The sequence below is a fragment of the Ctenopharyngodon idella genome, chromosome 6, assembly GCF_019924925.1.
Source record: "Ctenopharyngodon idella isolate HZGC_01 chromosome 6, HZGC01, whole genome shotgun sequence".
Lineage (NCBI taxonomy): Eukaryota > Metazoa > Chordata > Actinopteri > Cypriniformes > Xenocyprididae > Ctenopharyngodon > Ctenopharyngodon idella.
Genome location: NC_067225.1, coordinates 6370756 through 6395293, shown reverse-complemented (window position 1 = coordinate 6395293; position 24538 = coordinate 6370756). Strand labels below are relative to the sequence as shown.

Genomic DNA, 24538 nt, shown 5'->3' with positions numbered 1-24538 from the left:
TCAGAAAGTTTATTAAGGTAGCATAGTTAATTATTATTGTGATATATATATATATAGCCTATTATTGTGATATATATATATATATATATATATACATATATATATATACACACACACACATATATTATATCTATATATATATATATCTATATATATATATATATATATATATATATATATATATATATATATATATCACATATATAGAGAGAATGTAAAAGAAAAAAAAAGTACCTAAAATCTAAAAGGTTTATGTCAAAATATACAATGAAGGTAGACAGTACAGCTGTATAATCGAACATAACTGCCATAATTACTATTTATCTGTAGTACCTCAATGTGTCCATAGATGGCGCATAGATGCAAGCTTAAATGCAACTTTCACAACAGCATCACCTATTGGCAACTCACTCACACAAACAGACGACACGCAGAGAGAGAGAGAGAGAGAGAGAGAGAGAGAGAGAGAGAGAGAGAGAGAGAGAGAGAGAGAGAGAGAGAATTTACTCAGTGGCTGCAGTCACGCTCATTTCTCCGGAGCTCTGGCTGAGGATGCTGCCGTCTCTCCTCCTCCGTCTCCATGAGGATGGTGAAGCGCCCAGAGGCAGACGGAGGCGAGCGCATCGGGCCGCCTGAAACCATCCACATTTACCCGGCTATCCTATACCGTCACTTTTATAAACTTACAAGAACTATGAATTGGAGTCGATGCTGAATAATCTGGGCTTGGACTTGTTCTGTATGCCGCCCTTCCTTCTACTCGTCAGCTGCATCAGCTGTTGCTTTGGGGAAAAGTCGAGGCGACTCCCACTCTAAGGGCATCGGATACGGGCATCACTCCACGATGCGTCCTCTGTCTCCCTGACTCCTCCTAACACAGCGGATGCTGCCTGCCTCATTAATATTTGATCAGCACCTGGTAACACAGCAGCAGCTCACCTCTTCTGATGGAGAAAGCGCAATCTCTACAAGCACAGCCTGGATCGAAGGCGTCAGAAAGTCCATCAGAAGACATCTCCAACCTCACGGATGAAGATCTCCTGCAATGGAGCAAAGAGGAGCTGGTGCAGCGACTCCGAAGGTCTGAAGCCGATAAAATGAGCGTCATTCTGGATCACAGTAATCTGATTCGGGAGGTGAACCGAAGCCTCCAGCTGCATCTGAACGAGATCCGGGAGCTGAAGGTGAGCAGATGAGATCATGGGTGTCTGGAGCACACCTGCGCTCTCTGAGGATGCGCCAGAAACACTTAGGTGCACATCATTCTTCCTGTAGGAATAACGCCTTGAATATTTTCTTGTGATTAAAACAACTTTGCAAAAGCACTGAAATAAGCTAAGTAATTAACAACTTCTTAGCTTCTTAGCCAGACAAGAAGCCATTTTCGTTATTTAAACCGTACCTCTTGTGTAAATGTGAGCCTTTTCCAAATTTTAACCATGAATGATGCATAAAATAAATCAAGGATGTACCCTTTAAAGGAACAGATTATCAAAAAAATTATATGATCAAGCTGTCTTTTCAAACCAGTATGCTGTTATTTTTCTGTGAAACACAAAATGGGAATTTTAAAGGATTTATTCAGCTTTATTCCATACAATGACAATTCCTAGTGACCACATATGTCAAGCTCCATAAAAATAGTCCATAGGACTTTTGCACTATATAAGTCTTTTGAAGCCATATAATATCTTAGTTGTCATTCACTACAATTATTTTGAAGCTCTGAAATCTTAGTTAATCAAGTTCAGTTATCAGTGTAGATGCATTGCTCCATATCACTGATGCAAAAATGCCATAGCTTCTCATGTGTGTCGGGTGAACTATTGCTTTAATTGAACTCAGGCAGATGTTTGTCAAATGTGGCACCTAAGAAGATCATACCTTTAGACCAGGGGTGTCCAAACTCGGTCCTGGAGGACCACTGTCCTGCAGAGTTTCGCTCCAACCAGCTCCAACACACCTGCCTGGACGTTTCTAGTATGCCTAGTTAGACCTTGATTAGCTGGTTCAGGTGTGTTTAATTGGGGTTGGAGCTAAACTCTGCAGGACAGTGGACCTCCAGGACTGAGTTTGGACACTCCTGTTTTAGACTGTTCTATCTTAGATGAAGGATGAATCTTCTTTTAAACGTTTGTCTCATAAGGAATGATTAATTCAGAGAAATTATATCATACAGTTTGTGTGGCCTCACATCTTTTATTCTATGTCTTTAAAAACAAAACTTTAAAAACTCTTTGTAAACACTATTTTTTTTGTGTGTTTCCCATAATGCTGAAGGAGGTAAACCAGAAGCTGCAGGATGACAATCGGGAACTGCGAGACCTGTGCTGTTTCCTGGACGATGACCGGCAGAAGGGCAAGCGAGTCTCGCGTGAGTGGCAGCGTCTGGGTCGCTTCAGTGCCAGCGTCATGCGGAAGGAGGTGGCACTGTACCTTCAGAAGCTGACAGAGCTAGAGCGCAAGCAGGAGGAGGTGATTCGGGAGAACCTGGAGCTTAGGGAAATTTGTCTGCTGATAGATGAAGAAAAAGTCGGCAGCGGAGGGGAAGGAGTCCAAGGTGGAGCGGGTTCCATTGGATGTCGCAATTCCATTGACAGTCAGAGTGGGCTTCTGGTACCTGGCTTGATGCGGGACGTGGGGGATGGAAGCAGCACTTCTAGCGCAGGAAGTGCCGACAGCTCTGAGCATCCACACCATAAGCAGCCACAGCCACCGTCTAGCGGAGTAACTGGGAGTAAAAGCCCGGATCTCCAGAAGTCTCGCCCTGGGAAGAGAGGGGAAGGAGATCGCGGGGAGATCTCCAGCCCTGACCCTCCTGTTAGGCACAGAAGCACCAGCCTGGAGTATCCCTTCGTTCTGCCTCAGCCCTGCCGACCTCGCTGTGGCTCCATATCTGTGCCTGACCATAGGCTGATTAGAGGGCTAAGTCCAGAAAAGTACGGTCGATCTCTGGGCCACCGGAGTCCGGAGATGCATCCGAAGCTCCATTTGGCTCCAGGGCAGCCCATGAATCCCGAGCTCTACATCCAGAGGCACAGGGGCAGCTTAGGAAGTGGGCCTGGGAGTCCAGAGTCTAGACACATGCTGCTAGGAATGTCAGAGCTCCACCATGACAAAAGCAAGCTGGGAGGAAGTAGTCCTGAGATGCTGAGGCACCAGTACAGCATGAGCCCTGAACATGGGAAGTTTGGCAGCCCTGGTAGAGAGACGTCACCACGTAGACTGGCAGGAGACGAGCTGTCGCCACACCATCGGAGCCTTTACAATGGTGTGAATGGTGGGTCTGACTTATAAAATGACACATATATGAAAACATTGAAAGTGTGCTGTTATGCCTGAGATATATTTCTCCTTTTCTATCTTTATCCTATTTTCACCCAGCTTAGTATTAGCCAATAAGCCAAATATGATATGTTCTGATAAATGGCGTAATGAGAAACATTCTTATGCTGCCTTCATGTGCTATTGGACATGTCCTACTTCTCATTTCTGAAGTTGTTATTACAGTGCTTTATTGTCAAAAAAAAAAAAAATAGGAATCATGGAGGATGGCAGGTTGATTCTTGCCTATTTCTTTGGGAAATCGTATTAAATCCAAAATGTATAGAAGCTTTTTAGTCAATATCCAATAGATTTTAAAGGGTTAGTTCACCCAAAAATGAAAATTCTGTCATTAATTACTCACCTTCATGTCGTTCCAAACCTGTAAGACCTTCGTTATTACCGGTTTCAAAACCCAGAAAGGTAGTAAAGACATCGTTAAAATAATCCACGTGACTACAGTGGTTCAACCTTAATGTTATGAAGTGACGAGAATAATTGTGTGCAAAAAACAAACAAAAATAATAACTTTATTAAATTTCTTCTCTTCCATGTAGTAAACACAGTGCAGCGCTTCTACGTCAGAACGCTGACAAATTATTGGCCAGCTCCTGCGTTAGCATCACACGCGTGCGTCGTGGTGCTCAAGTAAACAGCGTCAGCCAATACTGAGCCCGTGTTCTGATGTAGAACCCGGAAGCGCTGCACTGTGTTTACTACGTGAACAGCGTAAGAGACTGACATGGAAGAGAAGAAATTGTTGAATAAAGTCGTTATTTATTTATTTAATTTTTTTGCACACAAAAAGTATTTTCATTGCTTCATAACCTTAAGGTTGAACCACTGTAGTCACATGGACTATTTTAATGAAGTCTTTACTACCTTTCTGGGCTTTGAAAGTGGTAATAACATCTGCCACTGTCCAGAAAGCTCACGGATTTCATCAAAAATACCTTAATTTGCGTTCCGAAGATGAGCGAAGGTGTTACGGGTTTGGAACGACATGAGGGTGAGTAATTAATGACAAAATTTTCATTTTTTGGTGAACTAACACTTTAAATAAAAAGTAGCATCCCATTTGTTGGCAACCATCTAAACATTTCCCATATCTAGATCAGGGGTGTCCAGTCTTGCTTCTGGAGGGCCACTGTTCTGTAGAGTTTAATCAAGCACTTCAAGAATATTATTAATATACATAAGTACACATGACTGTATTTGCAAGAGAAAGCAATGTAGATGGAGTAGAACAAAACAAACAAATACAATTTTTCACTACAGCCTCTGCCATGTTTAAAGTTTATGGCCCACCCAACTCTGAAACTTTGGTATCAAAATTATCTCTGAGATTCCCAATTGTAAATAGGACTTGAGAGGCCGTTCATGACTGATTTCTGACTAGGAAACTCATATTTATATTTATATACTCATATTTATATTTATAAACTCATATTTATTCCGATAGCAAATGAAGGTAGCATAAGACACATCAAATCAACAGAACACTTTTTTTTTTTTTGTCACCTGTTGCTGTTGTCGAGGTCTATGCAGTTTCGTTCAGACTAGCCTGCCACCCACAGTCAGATTGCCACGGACTCTGCCAAAGTTACCCATGATTGGCTCATCCACCTTGAAACAGAGTTAATTATTTCTCCAGAGACACCAGACCTATGGCTGGTATCACTGAGAATCAAACCAAATCAAGTAGACACAATGTGTTAGACTTTCTCATTCAAACAATGTCCTGTTTTGCCTTATTTATGACTCAAATTTCAGTGCAAAGTTACAAACACATAGTCCTATAGTACAAAAATGTACTATAGCATGATATTAGCATGGTAATTACTATAGTTAGGACTATGTCCTAAAAGCATAATTAGCATTAGCATTAGCAAAAAAAAACAAACATCACAAAGATCTTGCTAATGCTATGGTGCTCTTTTATAACTAACACAAACACCTCAGCACACATACAAAAATAAAATAGCCTATTAAAATGCTAAAAAAAAAAAAAAAAAGCCGAAATGATAAATTAAACTCGGTGTCTGAAATCGCATACTGTCCGGGTAGATACTGCATTTGACTTTGCAGTTGTTACAAAAGTATGTTCTGTATAGTACAAATGTGTGTAGTATGAATGAATGATGTACTACATCCACCATGTTGGCTTTGTCATGTGACCAACCATTGTCATGACCATTCACAAGTATATAGCAGGTCATTCGGGTACTTTTCGCCCACTGTTTTTCTGAATACTATGTATTCAGACATACTATGCTGTACTGTTTTTCGTGTACTATATAAGGTAGTAGGCATATTCAGATGCAGCTCATGTTTTTTTCTTTTTGCTGCTTTATGGAAGTTCTTTACGAAATTGAACTTATGAGATGAAAGGTGTACTGACTGTACAAAATCCCACATGATTTTAAATAAACACACACACACAAACACATACTTAGTTTATAAGAAATGGTGAAAATCAAAGGCACTAGGCAGCTATGTGCATATCCCACAGCTGCAGATAACGATTTCTACAGGAGAACATGCTGAGTAGCCTATAGTTCACGCTGCCCATAAAACACTCACCTCAAGGTGAAAGATGTGACTCACTTTGCATTCATTAGCTTCAAGAAATGCCCCTTTAAGATGAAATAAGAACCATGAAAGATGTCCTGATTTAAATAACTCAAAATACCAAAGAACTTCTTTAGCTGACTCTTGACAGTGTTGAATTAGTTTCCCTCATCTTTACAGATGAGATTTTTTTGTTACATTTAAGATGGAACATCCCTGGTGGTAAAATAGCATTCTCCCACTTGACAAGGTCAAAATGAAATCAATAATAGTCATTGAAAGATATTAGCTTTACAAATTGCAAAGACCCTCAAGAATGCCTTTCAGCTAAGCACTAACAATAAAAGGTAATTGCTAACAAGATGACTGTTGTTGCCAGATGCTATGGTTTCAGCACTGTCCTGCGTGTCTGTAATGCTGCATTTGTCACTGTCCCCATTGTTCACCGACCCCATACACATCCAGATCATCCGTATCTTCACATGGACAACCCTAATGCTGCTCTGAAATGCTCTGTGGTGTTAATGAACTGAGTGTGTGTAAAGTATTGAGTTACTCACCCTCAAGTCATTTCAAACCTTCTTTAAACATGAAAAACAGTGTTTTTTTTGTCCATACAGTAAAAATCAATGAGGTCTAGTATGGTTTGGACCATAATTTTCTACAAAACATTGTCTTTTGTGTTTCACAAATGAAACAAATACAGGTTTGGAATGACATGAGGATGAGTAACAGAATTTTAGATCAAACAATTTTTAATCAAACAATCCCTTTTAAGCCAATCAGTTTACTTAACAAGAATACTGTTCTGACATCTGTATTTGTTGAAGTGCCCTGTCAGTGACCGCTTTTATAGAGAATCTATCAGCATTGTCAGCATTTACTGTTGCAGTCACGGTGCTCAGGCAGCCAATATTATTTATTTATTTTTCCACTCAACAGCAGTAGCTGTAGTGAATATAAACTAAACTTTTGAGTTCTATCATGGTTATATCACAGTTTAACCAGGATTATATCACAGTTCGTGAGCTTTGGTTGTCTATTTGTAGACCGGCATGATGGAAATGGTTACCGCATTGTGTAGCTATTGAAAAACATTCAAATGGAGTTAGCAGTCACGACAACTCATAAATGTAGTATTTGTTGTGGGAATTAAACTTGTGCGTAGATGTAGGGATGTAGTGATGTTGAAGCTCTGGATAATCCTGTAAGAGGTTTTCAGAGAATTATAATTTTTCTGCTTTCTTTCTTAGCGTGTGGCTCTTATTCAAAAAGCCAAATCACATGATTATAAACATCACAGTGCTTTAGTCGACAAAGTTCAGATAAATGAGCATCTAAATAACAGCGTCACAATACAATCCCTCTGCATTTTTCGCTGAAATCCTGCATGAAAACAAGCACCTCTTGACCTCCTCAAAACTAATCTTAATACCATTGTGCTGCTAGTTTTTTTCTGGTTAAGATGCTGGAAGGCTTTATTTTGACTTTGACTTTGCATGGGAATCACGTTGTACAGTAGCTAATGCTGTCAGCTCATGCCGGAAATTTGGTTTCTGGTTTTGGATTTCACATGAAAGCTGTTTTCATAGAGGCATAACACACTGAGCTGAAAATATCTGTCAATATCCAGCTTCATGCCGAAGAAAACGTGTCTTGAAAAGTATGTCCACGTCACTGAGCACTAAAATGAGGGCATTGTTGTGTAGGCAGAGAAAAATAGGTGCTCTATTCTCTGTTTAGCTCTCTATCTCTTGGCTCAGATATGTATTTTTTTTTTGTTTTTTTTGCTGACCCTGCACTGAGAGCAGATGGAGGGACCAAAGTGTTTTTTTTAACAGTGCAAGGTTAAATGACCAGTTCACCCAAAAATGAAAATTCTGTCATCATTTACTCACCAACATGTCACGCCAAACACATATGTCCTGTTTCCTCTGTGGAACATAAAAGAAGACATTTTTAATAATGCACTAGTTAATCTATTTTTCAATCCATCCACTTACAATGAATATAAGGACTGGAGCTTTCAAACTTCTAATGGATTAAAGCACCATAAAAATATTATAAGAGTAGTCCATATGACTCATGAACTCTATTCCAGGTCTTCTAAATAGCATTGCGTGATTGAGACAGAAGGTTGAATTTCACTGATAATCTTACCCTTCATTGAGTCAGTAAACTCATGAACCAAAAAGGTTCCAAAAAGTTTTTTTTACAACCATAGAAGAGCCATTTTGGGTTCCAAAGAACCTTTCAGTGAACAATTCTTGAAAGAACCATTTCTGTCTTTGTATGAAGAACATTTTAATAATCTAAAGAACCTTTTTTTGACTATAAAGAACCTTTTGTGGATGTTAAAGATTCTTCATAAAATTGTAGATGCCAATAAAGGACCTTTATTTTTAAGAGTGTAAAGACTGATTTTATGAACAAAATTATCTCATTCAACAAAAAGATGAATTTGTTCTTGAATCGGACATCGCTACTTCTCTCATATGCCCTGCTTACACCTGGTATTAAGATACGTTTTGGTCGATCAGATCCGCCTATGATGACCTAATGCGTAAACATTATGGGAAACGCGCTAGCCAGACGGGATTTAAACATTGCTGGCTGAAGACCCAAGTTTGGTTTGAAGATGAAAAATGCACCAAGCCCACCATTCTCACCATTCCTGATTTCTAACACACACTCACAGCATTCGCCGTGGTCTTGCGGGTGTCAGAGCAGAAACGAAAGCTGATGCTCTCCGTGTGTTTTTCCGTCGTCTCCGGACACTCTCATATGTAAATTGCACAAGCTTATTTTGTCCATTAGATTGAAAGATCTGAAAAACACATACATTTACCCACCCATAGACCCTCCTCTCAAAAAAATCAGGACAGAAGTGGTTGAAAGTGGACCTATGAGACAGATTAAAACACCAGGTGTAAACGGGAATGTCCACTTGTGATCCGATCGACCAAAACGCATCTTAATATCAGGTCTAAACAGGTCCCTAAACTCAATACCATTATAATGTTTTTTAGCATGTTAAATCACATTAAACATGATGGTCTAAGCTTCTCTTCTTAAAAACTCAGTGAAACTTTTAAAACTCTTGAGCATGTGAGATTTCTTTCACTTGCGTTTAAACCGTGGCAAATCTGAGACCTTCCTAATACCACAGATAAGGCTTTTAAAGAGGAGACAAAGCGGCCATTATACAACTCCTGAAAAAAGCCATTTCCTGATAATACAGAAGTCAGACCTCTTCAGACTCAAACTCTCCAGTCCCCAGGGAAGCCTGTGGTTTAGGCAGACCTGTATCTCAATTGCTGTGTGTGGGTGTGTGTGAGCACGAACGCTGTTGTGTGTGCTCCTCCGTGACCTTGGGAGATACCCCCCTCTGACTCCAGCTCTAAATTTAGCCCTGAAGCTGACAGTTTCTCAGTGTTTACCTCCACACATACAGTTGGCAAATACCTTTCCCCTACTTCCACTAACACACAGTCTTACAGGTGTCCTGATGAATCATTTTTATTTCATTTTATTTAAAAAACAAAAAAAACAAAAAAAAAAACACAGGTATACTGAAGCCTACATTTTAGTTTTTTTATTTTATTTTAATTTATTTTAATAAAGTTTAGTAAATTTTAAACTCTTTAACAAATTACTGTATATATCTGTATATATATATATATATATATATATATATATATATATATATATATATATATATATATATATATATATAAATGTGTGTGTTTTTTATTTCATTTTATTTTATTTTTTAGTAAAATTTAAAAATAAATAAAATAAAATGCATATATACAGTAATTTGTTAACCTGTAAACTTTACTAAAATGTTATTAAAATAAAATAACATAAAATAAAATAAAATAACTAAAATGTAAGCTTCAGTAACCTATACAATAATAGTGTAAATTGTACTAAAATAAAAATAAAAAATAAAATAATAATAAATTAAATAAAATGCATCTATATAGTAATTTGTTAAAGAGTGTGAACTTTACTACAATTGTATTAAAATAACATTAAAAAAAAACTAAAATGTAGCCTTCAGTATACAAGTTTTTTTTTTTTTTTTTTAATTTTAGAATTTTACTAAAATAAACTAAATGCTATAGAGAAATAGGCTTACATTTAGGCAGTGGCATGGTTTAAGCACATGAACGGAACAAAGACAGGATGGCAAGTGAGAAAATGTCATATAATTCTTGCCCTGTGTGCCATATTTGAGTATTTTTATTTCCCTGAGAAAGAATATTACAGTGAGCTCTTAGTCACGGGCCCCTAATGGATTTTCATGGCGGGCTCAGCTTAGAGTGTTGAGTCATTACTTTGTGTGAGGATTGTGCGTTTCACAAAAAAGAAAAAGAATCCCCAAAAAAACTTTGTAATTTCAATCATAACTGTTTTCTGACAGGTTTCCCAAACACTGGAGTGAGAATGTAAAACATTTGAACAATTTAAATGGTCTTTTTTAAAAAGCTTGATAAGATTTCCATGTGTTTTGGCATTAGCACATTGCAAAATCCAAAAAGAATGAAATAATGCTTTTGATTTTGTGTTTATTGCAAATAATAAGCCATGTATGGGATTAAGAAAACAAACTGTGCACTACAATAGAGCCAGCAGCAGGGTGAAGCAGGCTGAGCTGAGCATGACTCTGCCTGAAGGGATATGGGTTAACACTGTCATGAGATGCACAAATGTGCAGTGAGCTTAATTAGGCGATGACCTTCAGTTAGCATGCTCTGTGAGAGGCATTGTGGGTATTCTTTGGATGATACAGTATGACAGCATATAAAGGCATTATTTTAGTGTGTTTAAAGTAAGCTGTAAGCTGTTCTATTAACTTGAACCGCACGCAATCAGCAAACCCAAACAGACAAAATGACTGACAGCCAGAAATCATTTCTGATTGGCTTTTTTTTCTGCATTTTTTGCTGGTTACAGTGTTGGGGGTAACGCATTACAAGTAACTTGAGTTACGTAATCAGATTACTTTTTCAAGTAACTAGTAAAGAAATGCATTACTTTTTCAATTTACAACAAAATATCTAAGTTAATTTTTCAAATAAGTAACACAAGTTACTTTGTTTTCACATTTATTGACTGACAGCTCTCCTGTCCTCATGGTGAGAGAAATAAAGTGCAGAGGTGTTGTGTGTGCTGTGTGAACATGATGGTTATTGTAGTTCTAGACTAAATGTGAACATGCATTTACTCATCTCACCTGCACCAAAACATTCAGTATTTCTCAAAATGAATAAAAATGAAATGCGAACTCAGAATTTTAAGCAAACTTGTAATAATTAACTATATTAAATTACATTAATATACTTTATGTACACTATATTGCCAAAAGTATTAGGACACCCCTCCAAATCATTGATTTCGGATATAAAATCAAGCACCTAGGCATGCAGACTGCCTCTACAAACATTTGTGAAAGAATGGGTCGCTCTCAGGAGCTCAGTGAATTCAAGCGTGGTACCGTGATAGGTTGCCACCCATGCAATAAGTCCATTCGTGAAATTTCCTCACTACTAAATATTCCACAGTCAACTGTTAGTGGTATCATAACAAAGTGGAAGCAATTGGGAACAACAGCAACTCAGCCACGAAGTGGTAGGCCACGTAAAATCACAGAGCGGGGTCAGCGCATGCTGAGGCGCACAATGCGCAGAAGTTGCCAACTTTCTGCAGAGTCAATAGCTACAGACCTCCAAACTTCATGTGGCCTTCAGATTAGCTCAAGAACAGTGTGTAGAGAGCTTCGTGGAATGGGTTTCCATGGCCGAGCAGCTGCATCCAAGCCTTACATCACCAAGTGCAATGCAAAGTGTCAGATGCAGTGGTGTAAAGCACGCCGCCACTGGACTCTAGAGCAGTGGAGACGTGTTCTCTGGAGTGACGAATCACACTTCTCTGTCTGGCAAACTGATGGATGAGTCTGGGTTTGGCGGTTGCCAGGAGAACGGTACTTGCCTGACTGCATTGTGCCAAGTGTAAAGTTTGGTGGAGGGGGGATTATGGTGTGGGGTTGTTTTTCAGAAGTTGGGCTTGGCCCCTTAGTTCCAGTGAAAGGAACTCTTAATGCTTCAGCATACAAGACATTTTGGACAATTTCATGCTCCCAACTTTGTGGGAACAGTTTGGGGATGGTCCCTTCCTGTTCCAACAAGACTGCGCACCAGTGCACAAAGCAAGGTCCATAAAGACATGGATGAGCGAGTTTGGTGTGGAGGAACTTGACTGACCTCAACCCGATAGAACACCTTTGGGATAAATTAGAGCAGAGACTTCTCGCCAACATCACTTCCTGACCTCACAAATGCGCTTCTAGAAGAATGGTCAAAAATTCCCATAAACACACTCCTAAACCTTGTGGAAAGCCTTCCCAGAAGAGCTGAGGCTGTTATAGCTGCAAAGGGTGGGCCAACTCCATATTAAACCCTACGGATTAAGAATGGGATGTCATTAAAGTTCATGTGCACGTACAGGCAGGCGTCCCAAAACTTTTGGCAATATAGTGTATCTCACTTTTTTAACCAATGTCTTTGCTGCTGAACTTCAATGATCCAATTCAACCATAATAAGCAAAAGTTACTTTAGATTAGATTTAGAAATAAGAGTGTTGAACTTCCTTCTCCTGTATCATATTCTTCTTTAATCCAGAATGGCAGCACAGCTGAAAGGTTTGTTTGAGCTGCGCCCTCTACTGTACAGGCATAAATGTACATTTCCTTCAGCCTGAGGCTTATACGTTTCACTTTTGGTGTGAAAGGACCTTAACATTTGCCAAAAATATAACTTTGTTTTGTTGTTATTAAAAAACAAACAAGCAAGCCCAGCACAGCTGAGAAAAAGTAACACTAAAGTAATGAAACACATTACTTTTCATAAAAAGTAACTAAGTAATGCAATTAGTTACTTTTTTAGGGAGTAACACAATATTGTAATGCATTACTTTTAAAAGTAACTTTCCCCAACAGAGTCTAAGACTTTGTTCAGTCTTGCAGCAAAAAATCAGTTTTTCTTCAGACTGAATGCTTTTTGTTAAATCTGTTGCTAAAGTCTCACAAATTGGTGAATGCGCATTTGCATCGTTATACTATCACAGTGTACGTGGTAGCAAAAGTGACTTCAAAAAATCAGCTCTGGCCACATATAACTTTATATAACAGTTTTTAGTCTACAAAATTAGATTAAAGACAAAAAATAAAAATCATGTTTCCTCTGCAGTGTGAACAAAGCCCAAGGCTGTCAGAGAGGTGATTATTTCAATGATATCTTGTAGATAGTAAGACATTTTATGCATGGTATTAAAATATTAAAGCTGTTTTTTTTTTATAATACAAAATCTACAACTAGGAGTGCAGATGTGTGAAAATGATAAACTGACAACATAAAAGACAACATCTGTGTTTTTATAGGCAAGAATTTATTAAACTACTTGGAATTACAAATATGATGCACGCAGATGTCTTTGTGTGACAGCGGTGATCACGGACGAAAAGAAAATGTGAACATTTACATAACGGTGATGTTTAAAGACTCCTGCATCTATTTAGAACTATTTAATTATTCATTCCAAACAATTCAGAGGAGAGCAAGTAGATTCTCTTCTCACTGATAAGAGAATTTTGTGGCCTCCTCCCCCTGTCAGAGCTTAAGCGTTCCCATGATCTCTGAAAATATAGGACATTCTCCTATAATCCCTGTTTTACGATGATGGAAAAATGTGTAAGTCTATCTGCATTCGTGTTAGCTGTGTATCTGTTTGTATGTGTGTGTGTCTGTTATAGAGACAGGAGAAAAAGAAAGAGATATTCATCTTGACACAAGTTTTAAACTTACACAAATATGAAATCACACATCTTGACCTTCGCACCGCCTCTTTCTGGATAGACTGTATCTGACAGATCTGAGTCGCCCCACATGGCATAAATATCTGGCCATGAGCTCTCAGGGCAAATTGAATGTTATAATCTACCAGCCAAGAAGCACAGTGACATTATAAAAGCCTACACAATGCAATTTCAATATTCAAGCTCAAGAGCTAAGCGCATACTTAGGCCATTATTATAATGTAAAGCCTAGTATAACGAATGTTAATGTTAATGGTAGGATACAACAAGTGTTTCAAAATAACTGATCTAAGTATTCAATAACCCATATGAAAGAACTGTCTTTTAACCCTATAAAGCCTATACTGTATCATATTAGTTGCTATACTGTTGTAAAGATCTCATTTGATCAGTCTATAATCCCACCCACTTTGAAGCGGTATTAACTGCAATGGAAAAGTAAACCGAGCCAAAGCGAGCTGAGCTGAGCCGAGCCGAGCCGAGTCGTACCACACGGTAGAAAAGCGAAGCGAGCTGAGCCATGCCGAGCTCTACCATGCAGTGGAAAAGCGCCAATTGATTTACGTTACAAGCTATTCAAATTTAAAGGGGACCTATTATGCAAAATTCACTTTTACATAGTGTTTGAAGTGGACATGTTAGCATGTGTGTTAAATGTGTGTTAGCAGTGTGTGAACACTACCACCCTACCCATTAAACCAAAGCAGTCTCATTAGACATGCCGTTTTTTATTCTCTGAGCAGTGTGACATTACACTGCTCAGGCCCCGCCCATGGTCGCTGACTGACAGTCTGCCATTTTCTCCACGCTTAAGCAGCTTTACAGACAACAATGTTCGTAAGCGATCCCGGTGTTCTGTTGTTGGATGTAAGAGTGAACATAGGAGTCTTCATTTTCTACCAACATATGAGCCACTGAGGATGCAGTGAATTAATTTTTGAAGGTAATGCGACCCAAAATATACCTAAATTTGTTTATGTCTGCGCAAATCATTTCACTCCAGACTGCTTTGTGAACAAGGGCAAAGACTATAGATATAGAAAGACGGTTCACTCCTATTAGTTATGAATGGAAGAAACTGTAACGCGCAATATGGCGGAACAAGCCCCGCCTTCTAAGTAAAAGAGCCAATCGCTGATTGATAAAGTCATTGCGTCACTGCAGCTGCCGTTAGAAGCTCCGGTTCCCATAGAAACCTGAGACTCGCGCTTAAGTCTGCACATGCGCATTGGCTCGTCTAGTCTGAATAATACATTTTTTATCGCAATTTGAGCACATGAAACAACATTTATGGGACAGTTCATGTCAGATTTTGTTGCTGATTTGAAATATGTTATTTAATTGTGAGTTCGCCAAGCAGTTTTTGAGATTTCAGGATTCCCCCATTCAAATAGATAGGACTTGGTCTTGGATGCCCGAAATAGCTGCCTGGAGGCATTGCAAATATGGCCGCCAAGTGAACAGACTTTCCTTAAAAGGGACTTTGACGAGGGTCAATGCAAAGGGACAATACAAAACACAGGTTTTGCTATAAAGTTGTTACTCAAGGATGGATCAGTATAAACTGTTTGTGATCCAGCTTATAATGTCTCCGGAGCAAGCAGCAATGAAGGAGAGAGCACGCACTTTACGGATATAAAGTTTACCAGTTTATTAAGCACCCCCATTGAAAAAAAGAATAAGGTCTGTATATATTTGTTTACTGTTAGTTGTAACGAGTGTTTTTAATTCGATTGCTGTGTATGTCGATGATCTATGTTGATGTTGATGTTCTGTCTCCATGCAGCATATATTCTCTGGCTCTGTAGGCATCATTGTCTGACTCCGGTTCGAACTGAACACCATTGCCGACAGTTTCGTACATTTTCAGTGCTTGAGATTGTCCTTTGTTTGTTGCATGAGCTCTTGAAGCTCAACCCCCTTTTGAAAGTGGTCCGGAAGCAGCAGCTCATTTGCATTTAAAGGGACACACACAAAAACAGCTTGTTTTTGCTCACCCCCCAAAATTGGCTATTTTAACATGCTATAAAAATCATCTGTGGGGTATTTTGAGCTAAAACTTCACATACACACCAAATTGCACATTTTTGCTCAGTTTGGGGGTGTTTTTTCCTCCTCGAGTGTGAGCACCATATTCACCTATAACATAAGCCACTTTCCACCATCAGGCCGAACAGTTCTAAGAATGGTAAGGAATGGTTCCATTTAGCAGGAAGGTAGAGACTGAGGGTTGTCTGTAGGAAATAAGAGGCTCCCAGCATAAATTGTTGCCCTCTCAGCACCTGAGCAGTTATTTTCTCTTTTTAAGGTTTAGTTGCACACTGGAGACCACAGGCAAACTCTCGTTTATCTGCTTTACTGAGCCCGGCAACAACATTTTCTCCTGCATGTCTGCCTAGACTAAACCAACTGTAAACCTGTCTGCTTTTCCCATATGCCACCCCATCAAGTGCACACACGCACACACACGAGCAGACATAGTGACAGTCCTTTGGGCTGAGAAACCTCACACTCTGGAGTGTGTAATCTGCCAGAGTAAGAACAAACAGTAAGATACTATTCACAATGTCATGTCTACATTCTCAGACTACTTATGAGAAAAATCCTACATGCAACATATATGAGCGCACCTTTCATTGGCAGGTTAATCTGAGGTTATCCAGATTTCCTGCACTCTGACTGTTCAAAGTCATTCGATATTCATTCAGATAGAGTGACGGCACATCCATTCTGTCTGAGCTTGCCTCCATTAAGCCGGCATCAATAGTGCTCTATGTTTCATTCACCGCTTCTGTTTTTTCATCTCGTTATCATATTTGCTTCAGGCGTGCACTCGCAGTCGGCCATTAAAGATTCATGCCAGTCTGTGGACTTCTAAGAAACACTCTAGGAGGTTTTAGCAGTTATCCTGGCCGGTTCACCCACCAACATTCACAACGTGAAAGCAGATAAAGCATGAAACAGCGCAGGAACACCTAGTAACACAAAATAAATCTGATGTCCAGGAGAGAGATAGGGCCTCTGCTTTGATCAGATAACAAGAACGACAAAGAGGTTTAGAAAACTGCTCCACAAATGCTCAAAGGATGATCAAAGATAAGCATCCAATCAATATTTAGTGATGAAACAAATCTAAAAGCAAGGATTCCCAGTATCGCGCAATCAAGACTGAGATTTCCATCCACTGAAGCACAAGATGCTCTTTGGAACAATCTCAAATCATATTGGATAACAATGAAAACTGAAAACTGAATATGAAAAGGTTATATAAAAGAAACATTGCGAATGATGTAATTTTTTAATAATAATTTTTATTCATGGTAACATTGTGGTCTCTACAGAAGCATGTACTATATGATTGCTTAACAATCTCTAAGCTTTTGGTAGGTCTGTCTTGCATGGTTTACACGTTATCATTAAAAATAAAGAAAATTGGCTTTGTACTTCCAGACCCAACTGCTGTGCAATAACATTCACAAAATTCTTTTTTATCTTCACAGCTTTGATATCAGCAGGATGTTGCAGCAACAACTGCAGGAACGTGAAGCTCTGGGACAGGTGAGTTTTGCTTCAGTGTCTTAGGCTCTGTTCCAAACCCTAGTGAGCTGCCTAACTAGACAGCATTTTTAGGCATCACTGGTGTGCTTCTGTTTATTCCAAAACAGTAGGCAGCTAAATTATGCTGCCTTATAAGAAACCTTATTTTGACCAAGACAGCATTGTATGCATCCTTTGCTGATGCATTGCAACAAGCTTAGTGCAGATTTTCAATAAATATGGCAAAAAGGCAATAGTAAATACACAATGCTGGGTTAAAAACAACCCAAGTTGGGTTGAAAATGGACAAACCTAGCGGTTGAGTTAAATGTTTGCCCAACATGCTGGACAGTTTTATATTAACCAACTATTGTTTAAAATGACTATATGGCTGGCTTAAAACGAACCCAAAATAGGTTGGAAGTTAAATATCAGACACATAATTACTAGAGGCATCAATAACAATCAAAAGGTGAAAATTATTAATAAGCAATTTAATAAATGTTATTGTTTAATTATTATTCATTAAACATATTAATAAATGTTCATTTATTAAACATATTAATAAATGTTAATTTCCAACATACTTTGGGTTCATTTTAAGCAAGCAATACAGTAATTTTTAAACATTAGTTGAGTTAAATAAAACTACCCAGCAGGTTGGGCAAACATTTAACCCAACCACTGGGTTAAAACAACCCAATTGCTGGGTTTGTCCATTTTCAACCCAGCATTTTTTAGAGTGTACAATTTATTCAAAGTATTAATATAAAAATGTGGTATGTAATTAAAAATGAGCTATTCTACCCAATATTTGTGCGTCAAATTGTTAGTTTAGCAACATTCTAAAGTCAAACTAGGATTAATAGTGAGCACTAGTCAAGACTATTATTCGGATCAGTGTTGTTATTGTTACTAAAGCTAAAACCATTTAAAATCATTTTTGTTTATTGAAATAAAGCTAAAATATTCCACAAAAAGCTCAAACTGTCTTGGGAACTAACTAAAATAAAATACTAAAGTTAAGTTTAAGTTGAAGTACTAAAAATGACAAAAGTACATAACAAAATTACTAAAACTTACACTAAAATTAAAACTTGAAAATATGAAAATAAAAGCTAAGTCAAAATATTCATAAATACTATAATACTGAAATAATACTGATTCGCAGCTTATTCTAGCCAAGGACACCTTAATTAGAAAGGAAGAAACTGACTGACTGATATATAAAATGACCAATCACAAACAAAACCAGTGATGCCACAATAACAGACTGACATTGAAAAACTCATTCAAACTGTTCTACAGGTCTACAGAAAACACCAGGCTGTAGAGAAAGACAATCTTTCAAAATTTGATGCTTCAAACCTAACAAACTTTGGCAAATTGAGAGACTAGCTCAGTGAAGTGCTCATTATATTAACCAGAAACAAAATTTTGTTTCCTGGCTGACTGATCTGTTCACCCCGACTCCCAGAAGTTGCGAAGCAGTCAAGAGTTCTGTCTGATCTGATTTTCTCAAGTGCTTTCCAGTTTTGTGTGCAATATGCATGAACAGATTGTACCTTCTGAGGCTGAGACTAATGGGGTTGCTGCCTATATAGAGCATTTTAATTTTCATTTCAGGTAGAAAGCTGTTAATGTAGACAGAATACAGTGAGGCAGCTTACTATAGTTAAAACATGCAGTGCCTAAGTGTCACCATGATCCATGCATGTATGCTTCCATATGTGTATGAATACAACGGTAGAGGTGACCCTGTCTATCTGTGATCTCGTAAAGCTGCCCAGCAGGGGCAGAAAATGGCTTTGTTAATATTTAATAGCTCAAAGGCAGACATTTATCCTTAGGGATTGCTCACCAATCCCACCAAGATTTCACTACGGTCACAGGAATGCAGATTTTTTCCCATGATTTTCAATTTCTTGATGTTTGTGGTAACTAAGGACATCAACTTCCATGCCATACATGGATGATTTCTGTAATCCTCTTGTAAAACCTGTGATTACAGGAAGAGTTTTGTCATGTTGCAAGTAAAAATTGTTGTCATCATTTACTCACCTTCATGTTAAGGCACCTGTATTGTTTTCATTCCTCTGTAAAACAAAAAATTATGATATAAACTGCTAAGCTCCCAAAAAAATCTTCCCCTTTTGCTGAAGTTTTGAAATCTTTTTTAAGCTTGCATTCAGTCAACAAAAGCAAGTTTGAAAACCACTGCACACGATATTTATGAAATATGGCAGAGGTGAACAATGACGTAATGATTTCAGAAGACTTGAAATATAGAGCAAAAGGAGTATGGACTACATTTATGGTGCTACTATGGTGCCTTTTTTTAATAAATCACCATCCATTTTACTTGAATGATTAACTAAAGCTCTCCTGAAGATATCTCTTTTTTTTTTTTTCGTTTCACAGAAGAAAGAAAATAATACAGGGTTGGAACAAAACAGAGGTTAGTAAATGATGACACATTTATGGGTGAACTATTTGTTTAAAAACGCTCAACAGGCACAGTTTTATGTCCAGTGTTGACATATGCTGAATTCAGAATAGCATACTACTATTACTATTTCGGTAACACTTTATTTTAGGGTCTTTTAACTAGTTGCTTATTAGCATGCATATTACTAGAATATTGGCTATTTATTAGTACTTATTAAGCACATATTAATGCCTTATTTTGCAAGACCTTATTCTACATTCTTAATCCTACCCAATACCTAAACTTAACAACTAACTTACTAACTGTTAATAAGCAGTAAATTAGGAGTTTATTGAGGGAAAAGTCGTAGTTAATAGTTTATATGTGTTCCCTATAATAAAGTGTTACCACTATTTCTTTATATTGTAGAAATAATGTTTTTAAGTGCTTTTAAAAAGTGCAAAAATGTCCCAATAAAAGTTTTACTTTTAAAGTACATTTTAAATCATTATGCTTTAATAATCTTTTGTCGTACACTTATTTTGATGTGTTGAATACTAAGGTAAAGTAGGCTACTTGATTATAACTTTAACTGTAGTGTGGTTGTTAATATTACATTGAAAGTTACTATATTTTAATTGTACTAATTTACAACTTCATCATTACAATTGTGCAATTAGAAATATATTTAAAATACATGATACAAGATTCAGTAGAAATGATAATAACAATGACATGAAAAAACTCATTAAAATTAAAATTGGCGATCTGTGAACCCATGAACCAGTGTCTAATTTTAACCTGAGCTAGGGTCAGTTTTCTAAATTTGTAGACATTTAATGACACATTTGTATAATATAAAGAATTGAAGTTAAAAGTCTCTTATGGGTCTGATTAACCAAGCTCTCCTTAATACAAACAAAACAAGCCCTACGATTTAATAACATAACATATTGTAAAGACACTTCATATTTAATGGTATTAGATGACTTGTTAATTGTATTTAATAGATTACACCTTCAAAAAAAACATTTGCAATTGGTTTGTAAAAAGTGTATTTATGCATGTTTGGGCACTGTTCTGACCAGCGTGTGGCGTTTTGTGGCTTCGAAACAGTGAATCATTTTGTGAAGCAATTGGTTCAATTGAAGCTTTGCTTCTCCCATCACTGCAGCCAACAGGGTGGGAAAACAAGAGACCCGTAGTAGAGCAAAAACATTGATGGTAAACAAATAGGTATACTGGACCAGACCAGATTAACCAACCAACAGGAACAAGAGCTTTGTCACAAAACAAACTAACACAAGACAGAGCACACAAGGGAAATATATAGGAAAAGAAATGAGGAGGGTAGCGAGGGAAAACAGGTAGGGCAAATGAACTAATAAGAAGATAACAAGTGGACAGGACAAAGACATGAGACAAGAGAACATGTGGCACATAGAAACAAACATGACAGGAGCCATGTGATCACACCTAACATGACAAATGAACAACCATAAGCCATGTGCTCAAAACTAAAACCACAACACATAAAATTGACAAGAGCACTTGGTAAGGGAATCAGCAACCCATGCCATGTTCCCACCCAAACAAGGACACGGAGCATGAGCATTTGGGTCCCGACACCAGAACTGACAAAGAACTAGACAGACCCAAGCAGACCTCACTCAGGCATCCTGACAAGGATCCTGTCGCCAACCCTTAACATGACAAAGCAAAGAGACAGGATCCTGACAAAGTAGTAGGCCTACTCTCTAACCATATTTCAAAGACAATAGAAGTAATTATAAAATTAAAAATTAAAATGTACTTAAAGTCACCATGAAATCAAAATTGATACTTTATCCGTGCACATTATTATTATTTTTAATCAAAATAACTTCCCCTCCCTCTTGCAGCGACATCTCTTCTCTGATTACATGTTTACTGACATGAGAGCGGGACAACCTGTCACTCACACGAGATTCACCAATAGCAAACCACAGCCATTCAACCAATTCCCGTCCTACATTTTTTCTTGTTTGAGAAGCCATTTCACTCAGATATACGTAAGAATAGGAAACTCGCAACTTCTGTTTCATACCGAATTTAGTGGGTCAAAAAAAGCACTTGAAAGTTCAACTAATTGCATTTAATATAAACTATAATACATTTTCAGTTAATTGTATATAACATGCAATTAAGTGTCTGAAGACATTTCATTAAGTATATTCTTTTAAAGTATATTTCCGTAATAAGTGCTATTTTAAAAAGTATGCTCAAGTGTACACTGTAAATCTCAATAAGTTCAGAGAACTCAAAACATTTAAAATATTTGAGACAAGTGGGGCGGAGCCAAGAGCCACGGAAGCGGAGCAAAGCCAGCATGGTGCACAGGTGTCTCTCATTAACAATCACATCACCAGCATCCCTTCACTCCTACAGTTCTCAATCTTGCCCAACTAACACATGCTATTATCAAAAAGACTGTCATTATATACTTGCATGTATATAATAAAACAACAGCCCATTCTCAACCTAATCATAGGCTCTACTCTTCACCACAATGGTAACCCTACAAAACTAACATAACAGAACCCCCTGTAAATCCCAACATAACACAACATTAAACACAACTTATGTCTCCCTATGTTAATCTTGTGCAAAAACACACAAAATAACACTTAATTTCAACATTTATTTATACAGTCTGACGCAAAGCATGCTGGGAATTAGAAATCTGCTGCAACTCAGCTCAATCATATTAAAGGGATAGTTCACCCAAAAATGAAAATTCTGTCATCATTTACTCACCCTCAAGTTCCAAACCTGTATACATTTCTTTGTTGTGCTGAACATAAAGGAAGATATTTTAAAGATTGTGGGAAACTGAACAGTTCTGGGGCACCATTGACTTCCATTGTATTTTTTTTTCTACTATGGAAGTCAATGGTGCCCCAAAGCAGCCTGGTTACAAACTTTCTTTAAAATATTTTCCTTTGTGTTCAGCAGAAGAAAGAAATGCATACAGGTTTGGAACAACTTGAGGGTGAGTAAATGATGACAGAATTTTCATTTTTGGGTGAACTATCCCTTTAAGTTCAGCTTACTACAATGAAATTTTGAGTTTACGCAACTTTTTTTTTCTAAGTACAATGAACTTTTATGAGTGAAACAAACTCATTTCATTTAATTCATTTCACTGTTGGGTTTTACAGTGTACTTCTTTTTTTTTTTTTACAAAGGTGGTTATCTGTGTTTTAATAAAAGTCTGAAAATTTAACATGTGTATTGGCTAAAGGTTTATTTTGTCAATTTTTAAAAAAAGTATGCAGATGGCTTCAAACATAGACTAAATGCTGCAAAACTCCAATTTTAATTCCATGGTCTTCTTTAAAGTCAGGATAAAACAAAAGTTTTATAGTTTTATGTTTCATATTGTGACGCATATGGCGGGACGTGATTTTGTCCATTGGGAATTGATTGGATGGTTGTGGTTTGCTATTGGTGGATCACATTTGAGTGACAGGTTGTCCCGTTCTCACACCAGTAAATACAACATCAAAGATAAGATGCTGCAAGAGGAAGGGGAAGTTATTTCGATTAAAGATTACGAGGGCACATGAATATTGATGTCATGATTTTATTCATTTAAGTTGTAACCGCTTACAACTGAAATTTCTGTCTCCACAGTTTTGATGGCTCCTCTTGACCACGCCCTTGCTTGGAGGTTTGGGGTGACGCAGGGGCCCCTGGAGCCCCACTCTCACCAGGCAGATATTCCATCCCTTCACCTTGTACTCGATGGGCCGAGCAGTCTGGGCTCATTTCAGTTGTCATAACAGCAGTTTTCTTTGTGGACCCACTGGTGCAATCATTTCAAAGGGGACTAGAGTGAGACGCAGGATGTTTTCCCCACCCGTTCTGGTGAAAGAAGACGCTCACACAAACCACAGAAACAGACACACCCATGCACAGCTATGAGAATCGAAATGTCTCCTGTGGTTTACAGATGTTTAACAGCACTGCATTTGGGTAATCAAACACTCGAGCCGTCCCTCTCTCTATATCGGTGTCTCTTTGTATCATTCTGAGTAGCAATAGGACACATGAAACACGATGCTGTGGCTTCTCTGAAGGTGCTTCCCTGTCCTTGATGTTTATTTATGCAGTTTCTTTTCAACCAAAGCTATTTGAAATATCCTTAATGTTCATTTTTCATCCAGGCATCTATGAAGGAGAATCAGTATCATGTTTGCTAGTTTTTCCATATCTTGGATTGTTTTTTTTACATGACTGACACCAGTGCAAGGTGTTTGTGTATGGTTTATGGTCATCAGCGAAAGCAGAATGGACTCTGTACATGTTGTCAGTGACTGAATAACCTCATCAGTGTTTTGCACTGATTCTGTGTGTGTATGTATGCGTGTTTATTGGCTTTATTATTCCTTCCCTCCAAGCTCCTGTATATAAGCTAATGAGGTGTTTCTTCATGTTGTTTTATATACAGAAGTACAGCATAGTATAGTAAATTAATGGATTAGTTTTATATGCATATAATGACTATTATTTTTGACTTACAGTTATTATTATAACAATAATAATATGAATATATCTATGTGCAAAATATTAAAGGATTTTCATTATGTATGCATGCATGGAATTTATTATTTGTTTCACTAATACTAAAGCACAAAGCCTTAATCAGCAATCTGCAGGAGCAGTTAGATTCCCAGGTTGCTAATTGAGTTTAACCATCCGATCTGTTTTTAACATCAAACATCTTTCTATATGAAGCAGAGCTCTTTATTGTGCC

At 37.7% G+C, this 24538-nt stretch overlaps 1 protein-coding gene across 2 annotated transcripts; it reads left to right on the top strand.

The window, feature by feature from the left end:
- Nucleotides 1-256: 256 nt before the first annotated feature.
- On the top strand, nt 257-24372 carry ccdc85al (coiled-coil domain containing 85A, like). 2 transcript variants are annotated; one of them, XM_051896156.1, is made up of 5 exons: nt 257-1184; nt 2281-3280; nt 17276-17333; nt 19734-19770; nt 23416-24372. In XM_051896156.1, the coding sequence occupies exons 1-5, from the start codon at nt 948-950 to the stop codon at nt 23419-23421; spliced, it is 1338 nt and encodes a 445-aa protein (XP_051752116.1). In that variant the 5' UTR covers nt 257-947; the 3' UTR covers nt 23422-24372. The 2 variants fall into 2 exon arrangements, with proteins under 2 accessions (XP_051752116.1, XP_051752117.1); XM_051896157.1 differs by lacking the exon at nt 19734-19770 and having other exon boundaries at nt 262-1184.
- The last annotated feature ends 166 nt before the right edge of the window (nt 24373-24538 follow it).